Genomic DNA, 18,442 nt, shown 5'->3' with positions numbered 1-18,442 from the left:
CTTTGGCAGTGACCTAATAGGCTCTGTCTCTGCCTGTTTATTAAATGACAGCCTTCCACAGAGGTCCACCCTTAACCTATTTTCAATCCTCTAGATGCCAATAACCAATAAATCTGTAACCAGCTTAGACTTCTAACCTAGGTTTCTAGGGAATGAATAAGTAAACATTAGGTCATCGGGAAAGTTAGGACATATTTTTCTATGCAAAAATGGATCATGACTTCCCCCACCACCCAATACGTGGCTGTCGTGCAAGCATCCCAGCCTGTGTGTATCCACATAATCCACTCTCTTCCTCTTCCGCCAACCTGTCTTTTCCCGAATTCTGTCAACTATGCTTCTAACCTACAGACTTGAGAGCTCTCATCATCATCTGAGCCAGTTAATTCATTCCTATCAATTCTGCTTTCTATCAATAATTTCCTCTCCAGTTGAGTTTTTTTGTATATTCCTCAAGGTCTGTTTTCTGGTCCTCCCCATTTCCAAGTATTCTTACAACTTGTTACTCTTTCTCCTTCAATTTGTCTTCCCTACTGCTGAATAATGATCATTCTAAAATGCAAATCTGATCATTTTATTCTGTTTACAATCTTGCCAAGGCACTACATTCCTTTTGGCTAAAATGCAAACATATTAGCACATATAAATGCTTTAGCATCTATTCTTGCCCTAGTCTTCTAGCCCATCTATCAGCTTGCAGCTTGAAGTCTTCCTCAGTCTTGTCCAAGAACTTAGGTGCCTGGAATTCTCGGGCTACATCATGTACATTTTCTCACCTCTGTGCCTTTGCACATCCCCTTCCCTTCCTTGGGCTGAGACTTCTGCCAGCCCCACAGCTCATTGTCTTCCCCCTGGCTTGCCAATTCCTGTAGGACTCCATTCAGGTTTCCCCTCATAGCTCTGAGAGCGCCCCTTCCCAGGAGAGTCTTTGCACCTCTCTGACTTGCCCCTGCATTCTCATGGTATGATGTACTTCTCTCTACCACAGCAGTTGTTTTCCTGTATTGTAATTGCACAGAAAGCATTCAGTAATAATTTATGCAACAATCTAACAAGTTTCACCTCTGAAAGTCTATGTGAATTCACGGACTAATGAGCCAACCTTCTACTATGTTCTTATAGGCAAAGATGCTGGAAGCAGATCTGGTTTCAAAGATGCTCCGAGCTGTTCTGCAGTCTCATAAGAATGGAATAGCATTACCCCGGCTCCAAGGAGAGTACAGATCCTTGACTGGAGACTGGATCCCCTTCAAACAGCTAGGTTACCCTACACTAGAAGCCTATCTGAGGAGCGTGCCAGCAGTGGTCAGGATAGAGACTAGTAGATCTGGAGAGGTAAGAAGGTAATTGTGCATGTGGAAAGAATCACACCAAGTTGTCATTGCCTGTCTGGCACTTCCAATCTCATACCTGTGGTGGAAGTCCAGTGCTAGCTTAGTGTTAGCTAGGTGGTGAGTGATAAGAGTGAACAGCGTCCAGAGCACAGCTCAGGTTTGGGTGTCTTTTGTTTTACCCCTCAAATTCTTTTCACTGTAAGAGTATGATTTTAGCACACTAAAAAAGACCTTCAGAGGTAAAGTTTATCTCATTTTAACATCAAAACAAACAGCTATACTGGAGGCCTGAACTGCCTCAGTGTCACACCTGCCCTTTCCAAACCTGATGCAGCTGTTCTTGCCAAAGCCACTGATGGTCTCCTGATGGCCACATCTCACAGACGTTTTGAAATTCTCATCACTTGAGTGCACTCCTGGTGACCTCTGCCATCTGGACCTCTCTCAGTTCCTCCTCGGTCACTCATCACTTTCGGTTCTTAGCCGGGGCCTCCTTTCTACTCTCCCCCAGCCTACCTCTGCCCTCTCTAGCCTATCCTCGTCTTCACACCATACAGCTGTATTATTCTACCATTTTAAATCCATCTACTTGTAGAAGAAAATGTATTCCATATACATTTAATACAATGGGCCATTCAATGGTAGCAGGTTAATCTTTTATCGTGCTTTCACTGCGACCCAGCAGTTTCACGTCTTGGCATCTACCTGCTGCACTGTGACAGATGTGGACAGTCGCCACCCGAAAGACAAACAGGAAAACACTTGCCCTCCTTCCTCAAAGCACTGTAGTTCTCTAGGTGCATCGCTACTCATGCCAAGACATAGGACCGGTCTAGAGTATTTCTCACCAAAACTTAATATAGTAGGCCCTCTCTTTGGGTGCTGTGGTCAGGGAAGAAGCAGAGGGTGGAGGAGAACCAGGGAACCAGGATGAGGAGAGCAGACAGAGGGCAGGTTTGCCTAATCTGTAATCATTTTTATAAGGAAATACGAAACATTAAGTTTTGGGTTGTCAGAAAAGTTATGACACATTCTTGCATAGAAAAACATAGAAACTTATGTCATGACTTTCTGGCAACTTGATATTAATAATAAGATGCTTCTGCACCCCTGATCCTTCTAGAGAGATTTAAACCCTCCATTCTGCTACTGGCACCTTGTTATACATCCATTATAGCACTCGACATGTTTTCTATTTCATTTCTTTGCCTCTCTCTTTTTCCTTCTAAAGGTTTTTGAGGGTGAAGGACTGTTTTCTTTTTTTTTCCCACCCCTCATAGTTGGTATTGAATACATATGTGTGGAATACATGAATGATCAAGTGCCTGAACAAATTAATACACTAATCATGCTTCACGTAGCTGCTGTATTATAATTTATATAACCCTTCGTTACCTCGTTTGGGCATGTTAAATGTCTGTAGGTTTTGACTGTTAAAATAGGCCACAGTGCATCTACTGGGGTAGGTAACTTTTTTCTTTTGAATTACATTGCTAGTAATATATTCCCAGGAAGAGAAGTCCTTGGCCAAAGAGTAGAAACGTGTTTTGACTTATGGTGTAAAGCCTCATTGTTTGCCTGGATTTGATTGAATTTAGAGTCAAAGTCTTGATAACTAGACAGACCTTCAGAGATCTGTCCCAATAATCCTCATACTTCAAGTCTTTTTTTTTTCCTAATATCCTGTATATCATACAAGTTGTTTTTTTAAAAGGCCAAGAGCTGAACTGCTATGTTTTAAAGCAGGTGTGGAGGGCCCAGGGACTTGGTTGCCCTCCTTTACCCACATACCCCTGCCAGTGGCAGCCCTGGAGTTTACCTCTGTGGAATTCTGTGGCTCCAGTGAACAGTCGAGGTCTACACCATGCCTGTTTTACAGCTGAGTGAACTGAGCTTTACTTCAATCATCCAGCAAACTCCAAGACTAGAATGTAGTAGTCTTGGAGTGGTCACACACACAGACGTTACAAGTACTTACTTTGGACACAGAGAGAGAACTTTGCTGCATGACTTGGAAGTAGTTTAACTGCCTTGAGTCTCTGCTTTCTCATATGTAAAACGAGGATAAACTATTCTTCGGCATATATGAGGTAACATATGCAGATCACAGTTCTCTTTTGGCTCAGTTGTTAATCCCATCATACCCAGTGTGTTTTAAAGGCTTAATAAATACCTATTTAAGGAATAAATGAAACTTTCCATTTGGGAAAGATTATTTGATATTCTTGTAGAAAATATGATTTTGTTCTAACATGATTAAGAAGAGAGAGACATGAATATTTGCTTAGTTCGATTTGGGACATGTAGTCTCCCTAAGATCCACTTTTGAACATTATAAACTTGGCCCAGCCACAGCGGTACAGGCTGTAGGGTGCCACTGCACAATACAGGAGCCATGTGGGACAGCCCAGGCTCGGGTTCCAGGTCAGCCTGAACACTCCAGGCACACTTGCAGGTGTGCCCATGATCCTACTGGCTGGAAGGCCAGGGGGAGGACAGTAGTGTTAGAGACCCTTAGGGAAGTCAGTCTTTTTTTCTCTCCCCTTTTCTCTCTCTCTTTCTCTCAAGGAAAGTACTTGAACCAATTTTGGTCTCTAGGCGACCCTGAACCTGATGTCTCTTCTCTGACCTTGCCTCTCATGAATAGATTACCTGCTATGCCATGGCCTGCACGGAAACAGCAAGAATTGCTCAGCTTGTGGCTTGTCAGAGAAGTTCTAAAAGGAAAACTGGGCGGCAGGTTAACTGTCAGATGAGAGTGAAGAAAACCATGCCATTTTTCCTAGAAGGTAAGGGTTTTTCATATGCTAATATTTTTAGACCTATGAATACATTGTCATAGAGAATTTTGGAAATACTGCTTATATTCATGATAAACACCTATGTTTGTTTTTTTAATTCATTTTATTTATTATTATTCTTTAATTTACTAAAGGGCACATGTGCTCACCAGAAAGAGAAAGAGAGGTGGGGCTGGGGAGTGAGAAAGCAAGCCACCAGGTCCAGAACTCAGACAGCAGTCAGCCATGTGAGAGTCCAGCTCTCCAGCCATCACGCCACCTGCTGGCCCCACCACCTGTATTTGTTAACACTCATATGCCAGGAGGAAAATTCGGAAGCTAGCATTTCCATTTGAAAATTTTACGTGAAGATGATGAGCGTGATGTACTGAGTGAGGAGTGACACAAGGTGACGTAGCTCAGAGCAGATATTAATTAAGCTTGTTATGGCAACATGTGGTTTTCTTCTTAAGGTTATTCGAGGGACAGCCTTATCATGGGTTTACGAACCCATGATTTGTAGTGTCCTATTTAGCAAATTATGTCTTCATGTCTTTTGGTATGAAACCTCCGTTTTTGAAAAAGCATGAATTGTGCAGTACACAACAGTATTATTTATAGACAACACAGTCTGTGTTTACTGAACACTTATCTCAAGGAGACCTACAGTCAGTTCTAAAACTATAAATTTTCAAGAAATAGTCCCGTGATGATATACAACAGTGGACAGCTGAATGCCACAGTGAGTGCTTTGGACCAGTGCAGTGGGCATTCTAAATGAGAACGTCAGTGGAGGACTTCATGGCCAAGGGGAGCCCTGAGCCCAGGCCTCAGATGATGGGTGGAAGGAGATTGAAGGAGACTGGGTGGGAGGACTGAGATAGCTGTGTGTGCTGCATTGGTAAGAAAGTGTGGAAGCTACAACCGACACGATAAGCTGGTGAGGAGAGAGAGCAGCTGGCTTGTCTGGTGGATACAACCCCCCCCTGTTAGATACTCTCCTATCCCCTCTACCCTCACTGACCAACTTCCAGGGGCAAGACCTCGTGTCCTGACAAACCGTTCTGAGATCCGAGACCCACAGAAAACATCTGGTCAGGGGAGTGACATGGTGACATTAGGGTTTTACAAGGCTAATTGACCTATTATGTGTGCCTGACTTCACAGGAAAACCAAAAGCAACCCTCAGACAACCAGGATTTGCTTCAGATTTTTCTGTCAGCAAAAAATCGAATCCAGCACTGTTAAGGAACAAGGGAAACTCTCTTGGAGTTAAGTCCGATGCTGAAATGCCGCCGTGTGCATTACACACAGCTCTGGGAAATGAAGTGCTCAGAGACGTTCCAGTGCAGAGGCATGTGACCATGTCTGCCAGCAGCAGGTACTTGGCCTTGGTCTGACTAAGAAGAGTGGTTTGGTGAGCCCAGATAATAAATGTTAAAGGTGTATGTTCAGGCTAAGAAGAAAAATACTTTGTATTTTTATCTAAGTTCACATAGCAGTTCACTTTTCCCGGCTGCCCGATTCATACTCTGGATTCTACCTCCATTCTATATATTTTTTCTGAATTGTTGATAATCTCTCATTATAAGATTTATTTTAAAAGCTCTCAAGGTGTCATAACATGTGTTTTGGGGAAAGTCATGATGCAGTTTTACATAGAAAAACAGAAGAATGCGTCATGACTGTCCCGACAACCTATATTTCGGTATAGCTTAGAAAATTTTCTGAAAATCTTCTCCTAGAATTAATTTTATAAGTTTTAAGTACAATGTATACGCTCTTTGCTCCAGTAATCATGCCCATCATTATATAGTAGCATCAGGTATCTGTGCATCGGAATCCAAGACCGGTAGCAGTAGGACAGCCTATACATTTTATGGTTTTAGAAGCTAGCTGAGAGGTCAGTGAACTACAATCCATGGCCAGGTGCCTGTTTTTGTAAATAAAGTTTCACTGGAACATGGCTACATCGCTTCATTGATGTATGGCCTACAACTGCATGTACTGCCTATAACTGTATCTATCTGCACAATAGTGTCCTAGCCAAATGGTTATGCAGAGACCAGAAGGCCTGTAAAGCCTAAAATATGTACTGCTGGACCCTTTCCAGAAAAAGTTCACTGATCTCTGATGTACATGCATCAGATCCCATAACAATTGAATTGATTATTGTTATATTTAAAACAATTATGAAATGGGAGGGCAGAGAGGCATAAATGCCAATAAGGTTTCTACACTTTCAGTCGAAGTGACAAAACATTAATACTTGTAGAATGTGGTATTACCTGTTTCTATTGTAATATGTAGAGCAGCCGTTAAGAAAACCGTACAAAGTGATATACTAAATTAATCAGAGTGGACTTCCCAAAACTGTTTGACCTATAAGAATGCCAGAAAAGGGAAATAGAGGAATGAGAAATAGAGGGAACAGAAAGAAAACATAAAGTAAAATTACATGCACAACCCCTAACATAACAGTAATTACTTTAGATGTAAAAACACATGAAAAATGTTTAACGTAATAATTTATTAGGGAAATGCACATTAAAACTGCAGTGAGGTAACATTGCACACACTTATCAGAATGACTAAAATAAGTAGTAGTAATACCAAATGCTGATAAGGTTGCAGAGAAACTAGAATTACTCATACATTGCTATTGAAAACGGATTAGTTGTTTCCTTAAAAACACTAAGCAGGGACCAGCAGATGGTGTAATGGTTACATCACTGGACTCCCACGTGATCGACCATGGTTCAAGTCCCAGATACAACCGCTTGAAATTCATGCCTGGCTCATGTCTGTATGTGTGCCCAAAATCCCGAGAGGAGAATGGAGGAGGAAGGACTGCGGCTTGGCCATCCCCTCTGGGGAGTGATTTTGCTTTCCATCTCCCTCTCTCTGTGTTTCTGGTGAGCACACATGCCCTACAGCAAAAAATCTCTCTTAAGAAAAAAAAAAAACTATGAAAAGAATTAATACTGTGAAAATGTCTGTACTGCCCAGAGTGATCTGGAGATTCAGTGTAATCCCTATCAAAATTTCAGTGACATTTTTCACAGAAATAGAATAAAAACCTAAAATTTATATCAAACTACAGAAGATCCTGAATAGACAAAATGAACCAAAAAGAAAAAAAAAAAAAAGCCCAAACAAAACAAAACATAGAGGCATATCATTAACTGATTTCAAAATCTATTAGAAAACTATAGTAATCCAAACAGTGTAATTTTAACATAAAAACAGACACAGATGAATGGACTAGAATAGAAAACCTATCAATATATACTTACTGGGAATCGATTTTCAACAACGATGCAAAGAGCAGGCCAGCCATAGTTGCACAGAGGTAATGTAGCACTCCAGGTTGCTCAAGCCACATGGAATGGTCCCAGATTTGTCCTGATGTCTCTCTGTCCATGCCAGGCATGCATGCTGTGGCCGTGTCCTTGTTGGCTGAGGTCGGGGGTGGGGGAGTGGATTGTGGTATGAAAACCCTGTTGGGTATGCCTGTCTCTTTCTGCATGTGCTTCTGTGTGTCTGTCTCTCATGGAAGAAAAAAATAAACTTTAAAAAAAAAGAAAGAAAGGGATGCAAGAACACAAATAGGGAAAGGATAGTCTCTTCAATAAATGGTTCTGGGAAAACGTGGTATTCACATACAGAAGATTGAAATTAGGCCCTTATCTCATACCATATGAAAATACCAACTGAAAATGGATTAAAGACTTAAATGTAAGACCTGATACTACAACTTTTAGAAGAAAAGGGGAAAAACTCCATGACATTGATCTGGGCAGTTTTTTTGTTTGTTTATTTGTTTGTTTGTTTGTTTTTTATGTGACCCAGAAAACAAAGTCAAAACTATTACATCAAACCAGAAAGTTTCTGCACAGTGAAGGACACAGTCCACAGAGTAGAGACTCTGGGGCATGGAAGACTATACCTGTAAACCACACCTCTGAGCAGCAGTTATACCTAAAATATGCACAAAGTTCAAACAACTCATCAGGAGGAGAACAAATAACTCAGTTTAAAAATGGGCAAAGGACCTGAATAGACATTTCTCAAAAGAAGACATACAAATGACCAATAGGTATATGAAAAAATGTTCAACATCCCTAATCATCAGGGAAATGTGAATTAAAACCACAATGGAAATACTACCTTATACCCAACAGGATGGCTACTATAAAAACAAACAAAACCAAAAAAGAAAGAAAAAGAAAATAAATGTTGGCAAGGATGTGGAGAAAAGGGAGTCCCAGTACGCTGATGATGGAATGTAAATTAGTAGAGTCATATGGAAAACAGCATGGGAAAATCCTTTAGAAATTAAAAGTAGAACTGCCATATGATCCAACAGTTGACTACTGGCTATATACCTAGAAGTTATTAAATCAGTATTTTGAAGGGGTATCTGTACTTGTGCTCATTACAGCATTATTCATAATAGCCAAAACATGAAATCAAACTTAAATGGATGAATGGATAAAGAAAATGATAGTCCTGTTGGTTATAGTATTTGTGAACCTGGAGGACTTTATGTTAAGTGAAATAAACCAGACACAGAAACAAATACTGAATGATCTCACTTATATGAGGAATTTTTTAAAGATGACACTCATAAAATAGTGTAAAATGGTGGTTACTAGGGTTGAGAGAATTGGGAAGATGTTTGTTAAGAGACACAAAATTTCAGACAGAAGAGTAAGTTTAATAGATCTCTTGCACATCTTGGTGACTATCATTAACAACCACACACAGGGGCTCCACAACTAACAGGTTATGACCCGATAAACTTACTGTACGTTGAAAATGCCCGAAGTTGAAAATGAATTTAATACATCTAACCTACTGAGTGACACAGCTTAAAGCCTGGCCTCCCATGCCTCCCTTAAATGTGCGCAGAACATTTATATTAGTCTGCAGTTGGGCAGAATCATCTAACACAAAGCATATCGTATAACATATAGCTCATATAATTTATCAAAGACTGAAAATAAAAAATAATGTTTGTATGGGGACTCAATACATGGTTTCTATTGAGTATGTATTGCTTTTATACCATTATATTAAAGACAAAAAAATCCCAAGTTGAACCATTGTAATTTGGGGATTTGTCTGTATTAAATATTTGAAAATTGCTGAGAGAGTAGATTTTTAAGTGTTTTCACCACAAAAAACAAAGAGATAAATGTGAGAGACAATGTATACTATATGTTAAATAGCTTGATTTATATCACAATCTATACATATCAACACATCATGTTGTATACCATAAATACATGCAATTTTTACTTGTCAATTAAAAAAAAAAGAACACTAAGCATATAACTACCATATAACTACCATAACTCAGCAGTTATACTCCTGGGCATTTATCCCAGAGAATTGAAAACTTAAACTCACACAAAAACCCATACATAATGTTCACAGTAACTTTATTTATAGTAGGCCCAAACTGGAAATAACCTAGATATCCTTCAACAGGTGAATGGTATATCCATATCATATCTCAGCAATGAAAAAGAACAAACTATTGATACATGCAACAACTTTTTTTTGAGAGAGAGATTTTTATTATAGGGTGGGTGCACTTGCCAGAGAGACAAAGAGACAGAAAGCAAGAAATCACCCCCTCAGGGGGATGGCCATGCCACAGTCCCTTCTCCTCCATCTTCCTCTAGGGCTCTTGGGTATGCATGCACATGCACCCAGTGTGAGTTTTAAGCCACTGGGTCCAGGATTCGAACCGCGGTCGACTACGTGGGACTCCGGCAATGTAACCATCATGACATCTGCTGGTCCTCACATGCAACAACTTTAATGGACTTAAGGAAATTACGTTCAGTGAAAGAAGCCAATTTCAAAGAATTACCAGGACCAGCAGTTAGTGTAATGACTATGTCTCTGGACTCCCATGTAGTCGACTGTGGTTTGAGTCCTGGACCTGGCGGCTTAAACTCATGCCGGGTGTTTGTGCGTGCATACCCAAGATCCTGAGAAGAGAATGGAGGAGAAGGGACTGTGGCATGGCCATCCCCCTGAGGGGGTGATTTCTTGCTTTTTGTCTCTCTGGCAAGTGCAAGCACCCTATAGCAAAAACCTCTCCCCCAACCCCCAAAAAATGACCTACTATGTGATTCTAATTACATAACATTTGTGAAATGACAAGAGGAAAAGATGGGAACTGCCCCGTCACTACAAGACTGTATGTTGCTTATAGTTGTGGTTACATGAATCTATGCATGTGAGTTGCACAGAACTACACACACACACACACACGCAAGTGCATGTAAATCTAGTAAAATTTGAAAAAGCTCTAGATTGTTGCAATGTCAGTTTCCTCGTCTTGATATGATACTGTGCAAGATTTGCCAGTGGAAGAAGCTGGGTGAAGGGGACTCAGGACCTCTAGGTACCTTTATTTCAGAATGATAAGTTTAACAATTGATAGCAGAAGCTGCGTATAAGGTTTTGTTCTGAGGGTTAATGTAATATAAATGTGTTTGTCTTCCCTTTTGTTATAATAATTTTTTGAAGAATTATTTTATTTTTTATTATTTTTAAAAGTTGTCATTTTCTTTTTTTCTTTTTTTAAATTTTATTTAACTTTATTTATTTATTTAAATTTGACCAAAGAAAGACAGAGCAAGAAAATGAGAGCAAGAGTGGGAAAGTGAAAAAGCAAGCCACCAGGTCCAGGACTTGAACCACGATTGGCCATGTAGGAGTTTAGCACCCTTCATCACCACACCAACTGCTGGCCTATTATTATTATTTTAATTTGACCAGAGAGATAAAGAAAGGGAAAATGAGAAAGTAAGCCACCAGGTCCAGGACTCAGACTGTGGTCGGCCATGTGGGAGTCTAGCATCCCAACCACTGTACCACCTGCCAGCCCCTCATAATAATCATTTAAAATTCTGTATGGTGTAATTAACAGGAGTTTTCAGAACCGCATACCTAGCTATCTTCAATGGTTTAGGTGCTTTTATTTTTTTAAGTTTTAAAAATTAATTAATTTTAGGGAACCAGCAGTTAGCATAATGGCTATGTCTCTGGACTCCCACATAGTCGACCGTGGTTCGTGTCCCGGACCCGGTGGCTTAAAACTCACGCCGGGCGCGTGTGCGTGCGTGCCCAAGATCCCGAGAGGAGAATGGAGGAGAAAGGATTGCGGCGTGACCATCCCCCCTGGGGGGTGATTTCTCGCTTTCTGTCTCTATGTCTCTCTCTCTCTGTCTGTCTGGCGAACGCACGCGCCCTACAATGAAAATCTCTCAAAAAAAAATTAATTAATTTTAGTTTTGCTATAGGACATGTGTGCTCACTGGATAGTAAGAGAGAGAGAGAGAGAGAGAGAGAGAAATCACCCCCTGGGAGGGTGGTTTAACCAGAGTTCCTGCTCCATTCTCCTCTTGGGATTTTGGGCATGTATGCTACAGAGGTGACTGGCATGATTTTCAAGTCCCCAGGTCTGAGACTCAAACTGCAGTCAGCCATGTGGGACCCAGCCACTTTAGCCTTCATGCCACCTGCTGGCCCCAAATGCTGGCCCCAAATGGAATATATATATATATATTCTTTCTCTCTCATATATATATATGTAGAGAGAGAGAGAGAGACATAAGAGGGAGATTGAGAGGTTTTTGCTATCGGGTGCGTGCACTCACAAGAAAGACAGAGACAGAGAGACAGAATGTGAGAAATCACCCCCCAGGGGGGATGGTCACGCCGCAATCCCTTCTCCTCCATTCTCCTCTCGGGATCTTGGGCACGCACAAAAACATGCCTGGGGTGAATTTAAGCAACCAGGCCCAGGACTCGAACCAGGGTCGACTACATGGGAGTCCAGTGACAGAGCCATTACACCAACTGTTGGTCCCAGAAATGGACTATATTTTAAACCATTTAATTACAGATTATTTAAGATATAAACCATCTTGGTTCTTTTTTTAAGAGCATAATACAAATGGAAAGATACCTTGTAAGAGAAATATAAATTTGGTGAGGGTGCAGGGTGGGGTATTTGTGTTTCCTTTTCATTTTCAAATAGTTATTTGAGCAATCTCTATCTTACCTGGTTTGCAGTGCCACTTGCATTATGTGCTAAGACATAAATGGAATGTTTTTAAGCTCTCTACTATTTTATTTATCTGTCTGTTTTAAATGTTGTAACTTTGTAATGCATTTTAATATTTGGCAATGCAACTTCTTCACTTTGAGGGGTTGTATTCCAAAATACTTTTTATTTTTAATTGTTTATGCTTTGCATGGTTTTCTTTATTCTGTTTTGCTAGTCCCTTAAAGGTGATTAATTGGAATTCTGACTTCTAAGTTCTAAAAGAGGCTTTAATGGCTTGTTTCGCTGTTTAATGCCACAGAAACTTTAAACGAAAACTATAGTGTCTAAAAATGTTGGTACAGAATTTGCTCTTTGAATTTTATTTTACTTTTTTTTTAGGTTTAGCCCGAAGGCATCCCTTTCACCACCTTTTCAGATGCATATCTCGAGAACCTGTATGAAGGAACCGAGTGGTATGTTTCCTAAACATTACCTTCATGAAACGTATTGGCTTCGAGAGCCTCAGAACGCCAAGAAAAATAGCTGGTGGTGACTTCTGATATTTTCCTACTTGGAATATCTCTCTCCCTCTTCCTAATTTCTTTAGATCACAAATGGAGGTGATCTAAAGGGAAAATGATACCTGTAAAGATGTCACTGGTATTCTGACCTGAGGCCTTCCTCACACCACACCTACTCTCTTTCACTTCCGTGTGTCGTGTGTCGCCTGCAGAGTAACAGCATGTTGCTCACTGGGGGTGCACCTGTAGGACTTCGGAGGCGGAGATCTTACTCAAAGGCGACCCCCTGCTCTAGGTTTAAAATACATAAATATGGGACAACTCATAAGAGAGGTTCAGATCACCTACCACTCAAAAGCTGTCACTCTAAACTGTGTGCAGGGACCACAAAGCATCTAAATGTGAATATAAATAATTCTTCACCTTATAAAAATCTAAAAGGACCATTAAGAAAACCACTGGAGACATAATAAAGTCAAAGAATTTAAAGGTTAGAATTGCACCCACTTGTACCTTGTCTCCGCCAGTCAGTGTGTGAATTCCCTGCTCATTGACCCTCCTGAGAGACAGTGCTTTTAGAATCGTGCTTCTGTTGTGTGGAACGGAAGTGTGGTTTTACATGATTCGCTGCTGTAAGAGTGATTTTTAATGAGTTGATTTTTTTTCCCCTGTAAGAACACATCTCTGGTATTTGTTCATGGAAATTCATTGAACAGTATGATTTTTGTTTACATGAATTATGTGTTTTCTGAAACATGGTTACTCAGCAAAGTTGTACATCCTTTCTGCAGAAACAAGACTTATTTCAGAAAGATTGCAATTTATCTGGCAGAGCTGAAACACACACATGTATGCACAGTCTCTCCTACACGCTGGCAGCCTAGATTACTTCTTAATTTGTTTAGTGGAAGGTACAGACGCTTAAGTGATTCCAGTGGCTCTGGAGAACCGTGCTCATCTGGGGTCAGCTGCTGACACAGTCATTAACGGGGCGGGTCTGACCCGTTTTGAGAAACCCTTATATTTTTCTTCCCAGTGCCTTTATATTATTATGTGGGAAGAACATGAATAGGTTAGCTACACTCTTAATAAAAATATGTATGGACATCCGGGCCCCTTCTGTTCTGTGTTCCCATCTAAGTCTCAGCAAGACCAGGTCTGTATGCCCCCTGGTGGGAAGAGCAGTCAGTTGCTCTGGCATCCTCAGGGGCCACTCTCTCCAAACCACACTGTATGTCTTTACCAGCCAATTAAAAATGAAAATGACTAAATCTCAGTGGAAAGGTTATCTGATTAAAACTTGAATATATATTTTAATATATTTCACTGCTATATCCCAGTGAAACTTTTGAAGAGGCTTAGAATTAATTTCATAATTCTTAAAATACCAGAACTGTTAGCTATAGGGAACACTCAGATGTCTTCATTGTCAGGATGTTAACTCAGACAGTCAAAATTTTAAATAAAATATGAATGGCACAGCTAGCCAAAGCTTTATAGATACACACTTATGAAAGATAAATGATGGATATTGGGGGAAATTAAAACAAACTATCTGCAGGTTCCAGGCCATTTACTTGTTTGTAAATTGAGGGTAGGAAGATTATTGTAGGTGAATCAATTTTTGAACTTCTATGTATTGTAAAATTACTTGTTTTTGTTCATAATAGGTAAAAATCAAAATCTTAAAACCTGTGCAACTTCTTTTATCTTCTATGAAATGTTATTCAGTTCTACTGTTATTATTGTTAAGCTTTTTGGACTGCAGCTTTAAATTGAGCATTATGTGTGTACCAATATTGTCTAAAGTTTAATCTTCCTTAGTTGCACATAGAAAATGGTTGGTCAAAAATCACTTTAATTATTCTTCACGTGGCAAGATTTATCCTGATATCTAAGGTAAACTGTGAGACATGCTTGCAGAGTACAGGGTCTAGGTTCTCTCTGTGGGTGTGTCCTGACCCCTGCTGGTTATTTCAGGTTAAAACTTAGAACGAGACTGTCCTGGTAGTGCTTTCCTAATCCTGCATCCTTCTAAGTGCCTGGCCCCGCAAGCCCACAGTAGAGAAAAACCAGAAGACACAAATACTAGATAATGAGGTGAATCTAAGATGTTAAGTATTTCAGTTAATTCTATCATTTTTTTAATTTAAAGATAATTTAAATCAGACTGTTGAAAAACAAAATGTCACGCCTCCTGCCTCTTACACTTATAAAATGGATGAGGTTCAAAACCGCATAAAGGAAATACTAAACAAGCATAACAATGGCATTTGGATATCTAAGCTTCCACATTTTTACAAAGAGTTATATAAAGAAGACCTTAATCAAGGAATTTTACAACAGTTTGAACACTGGCCTCATATTTGCACGGTACGTTTTTCCTCTTCCTCCCTTCTGGCGCCTCCCCCCTGCCCAACTTTGAGATGTCGAGTTATGAGTCCTATCACCGTCTGTGTGGGCAGCACAAAGCACTTGACATGTATTGCTTCATTAGTCTTTATTTCTCAGAGTGACCTGTGTGGCTTCTTGTTTATAGGAGAAGTATGTCAAAGTTGAGGAGTCTGTGTTATAATTGCTCTTCCTCTGCATTTTGTTTTCAGTCATTTTTAAAACATATATTATGCAATTACATGTATATCATTTTGTATGAATTGAACTGCTACCGATAAGCACTGAGAGCTTTGCCATTTTTGTAATTTGAATTTGCTGGTAATCATTTTTTTTCTTAGCCTAAAACTTTATATTTTTATTCTCGAGCATTTTACAAGACTTTCAGCTGAACAACTTAGTCATTTTAGCTACTTACAGAATGCTTTCTTTTATTTTAAAATTACTATAATGTTCATAGTTAAATTTTTTACAAGCTGAAGAAAATGTTGAAAATTTAAAAAGAAAAAAAATTGAAAGTGATATATTAATTTCTATACCTGGAAATTAATAGCAAAAACTCAAGAGTCTTTAATTATAGTAAGATGAGGAATCAGAGTAGTTTATTAGACATCTTAGTTCAATTTAAGATAGAGCCAACTAGATTCTTAAACCTAAATTAACTTTTGGATGTTTCTTAATGTTTTTATTTTCATGAAATACGTCTTAAAATGTAATTGCTTTAGATGATAGCGCTAACAGCTACTTTGATGCTTCTATGGTTATAAAAATAAATAAGTACGATTTATGTGTATTTTGATAGAGGCTTTTATTTCATGTATTTGGGCCCCTAAACCTATTGGGCAGTGTAGGCTACTTCCTCCTTATTAGCACCTGATCTAAAGGAGTCCCTTTTTTGTCCAGGCTGCTGTCTCTCACCTGAGTCTCATGCCCACTTCTAAAGATTCATTCATCCCTCCTTCTGTTTGTTCATTACTGCACTCTGTGCATCTGCGCAAGCCAGCCGCTGCCTTCGGTGCTAGGGACACAGCTGATTAAGACACTTAGGGTCTAGTAAGGGAAACAGATGAAGGTGAAAATGATTAGGACAATGTGAAAAGCGTTCTGTACAGTGTCGCAAGGGAAAACAGGAGAATGTCGTACGCTGGAAATACAGCTCTGTTTCTCCACTTGTAACTTCAAGAACATTTAACGTTCATGAAAATGTTCTCTCTGATTTATGTGTAATATGAAGTTCTTCTGTATAATAGAGCTCACAAGGTTGCTTTTCAGTTTATTACATTTACCTCCACTCTGGGAAGAACTCCCCAACTGGATGCAGCTTTAGTGACATTTGACATACCCCCCTCAGGTTTCCCTATCCTTGAGGGGACTTCTAAGGAAGTGTCACCAGGCTGCTCAGTTTGCAGGTTCAGGAACTGTAACCCCCTTTTTGGGATGCATATGGTTTATTTTTTAGATCCATAAACATTCATGAACCTTATAGCAAGTTTCCAGTGGGCTTAGAGCCTGTTTTTGTTGTCAGGATACATCCATAATTTGCTATTAAACTTCAATAAACAAGTCTTCTTTAGAGTAAAAAATTTTAAAATATATTTCATAGTTTCTTCTCTATGTAAGCTTATATTTCTAGTTATTTTATACTTTATGATAATTTTTGTGTAGCTTAGTTTATGTCTTTTTGGGAAATTTTTATTCTTGGTTTTCAAAACATCTCCAAATTCCCAGAATTTCTCTTGTGAGGATTGTAGGTGGGAGGGTGTCTATCTCTTTGATGTTAAAACCCTAAAATAAATGGTTTCCTACTAAGTTTCAGGTATTAAAATGACTTAATTTTTCTTTTTTAGTTTTTTTTAGCGTTTAAGTTCCTTTTCATTTTCTGTGAAAGCGGTGAAGGTGAAACATGGAACAGAAGTATAATATACTTCTGAAAAGAAAAGTTTTACATCTTTATTTTCCTTTTTTTAAAAAGAGGTTTTTTTTTGGTTTTTTTTGGTTTTTTTTTTTTTTGCCTGAGGGCACATGCAGTTTCTGGAAGAAGAGACAGAAACAGAGACTGTGAGAGAGGTGAGAAATCACCCCCCGGGGGGTGGCCGTGCTGCAATCCCTTCTCCTCCATTCTCCTTCTAGGATCTTGGGCATGCACACACACACACCTGGTGTGATTTTCAAGCTACCTGGTCTGGGACTCTAACCATGGTCGGCCATGTGGGAGTCCAGTGATGTAACCACTCCATCTCCTGGTCCTTATGTCTTTATTTTCCTGGGAGAGAGACAGATAGACGGGCACAGACGGGTACCCCTGATAGTGTCTCACCATGCTGCGCTTCTCCCCTCCGCTTCCTAGCCAGTCAGGACCGCCGGTGTGCATAGGTATGCTGGCATGTTCAGGTCATCCTGGGATTGATCTGAGGCCTCCCATGTGCCTCAGCATCATGCAGTGGTACCCTACCGACTGCACCACCCAGCTTGCTCTTCCTTTCTTAGATACGAGCTATGTCTCCCAACTTCGTGTGGGACTGTTTAGATGTAATGACTACCAGTAATTAGGTGATGATAGTTTGTTTAAGTGAAGCATCATGTATAGGATTCCAAAAGCTGCCAGTCATGTGGATTACTGTTCATATTTTTCAAAATAATTTTTTAAAATATCTGAATATGATTTTAGCAGCTTGCTGTTACACAGTTTTAAACAGTTATTCCAATCGTATTTTTAAATAGCCTTAAACATTTGCACTATGATTATCTTCCCTTTCTTCTTGTTTTCACTTTGCTGAAAAGCAGAAACGTGAAAGCATGCCTAGGGTCGATGCTACTGCAAGCAGGATCAGACAGTCTCAAAGGTTTCAGATCAGAAAACAATCAGTAACTGCTCTCTCTATATACGGCTTGTCATGTAACTGAAGAAGAAATTCAAATGCAGTGGATTTCTTTTTTTTTTTTAATTTTTAAGTTTTAGGACATCAGATGGCATAGTAGGTACAAAGCTGGACTCCCACATAGTTGACTGTGGTTTCAGTCCCAGACCTGGCAGCTTAAATTCATAGAGGGCGTATGTGTGTGCATGCCCAAAACCCCTAGAGGAGAATGGAGAAGGGATTGCAATGTGGCCATCCCCCCGGGGTGTAATTTGCTTTCTGTCTCTCTGGTGAGTGCATGCATACTATAGCAAAAAAATCTCTCTAAAGAAAAAGAGTTAAGTTTTTTTCTAAAAAAGAAAAAAGTATTTCTCCTCCCTGCATATAAAATATTCGGCATGAGAAAGGTTATAAAATAAATTTATAAAAGACATAGAAATCATGCATAGTCCTATCATCCAGAGATAACCATTAGCAGGATTTC

The 18,442-nt window shown here is 39.6% G+C and overlaps 1 protein-coding gene across 1 annotated transcript in view; it reads left to right on the top strand.

Annotated features, from left to right (window-relative positions):
• The first annotated feature begins 1,127 nt into the window (after positions 1–1,127).
• TDRD7 (tudor domain containing 7) overlaps positions 1,128–18,442 on the top strand; it is a 67,371-nt gene continuing 50,056 nt past the window's right edge. The window contains exons 1-5 of the mRNA XM_006143718.3: positions 1,128–1,335; positions 3,982–4,123; positions 5,282–5,495; positions 12,588–12,661; positions 14,865–15,082. Of these exons, the coding sequence (XP_006143780.1) occupies positions 1,129–1,335; positions 3,982–4,123; positions 5,282–5,495; positions 12,588–12,661; positions 14,865–15,082 (855 nt within the window). The 5' untranslated portion in view covers position 1,128. The remainder of the gene's footprint in view (positions 1,336–3,981; positions 4,124–5,281; positions 5,496–12,587; positions 12,662–14,864; positions 15,083–18,442) is intronic.

Source organism: Tupaia chinensis, unplaced genomic scaffold (genome assembly GCF_000334495.1).
Source record: "Tupaia chinensis unplaced genomic scaffold, TupChi_1.0 Scaffold000104_1, whole genome shotgun sequence".
Lineage (NCBI taxonomy): Eukaryota > Metazoa > Chordata > Mammalia > Scandentia > Tupaiidae > Tupaia > Tupaia belangeri.
This window is presented reverse-complemented; position numbering and strand designations above follow the sequence as displayed.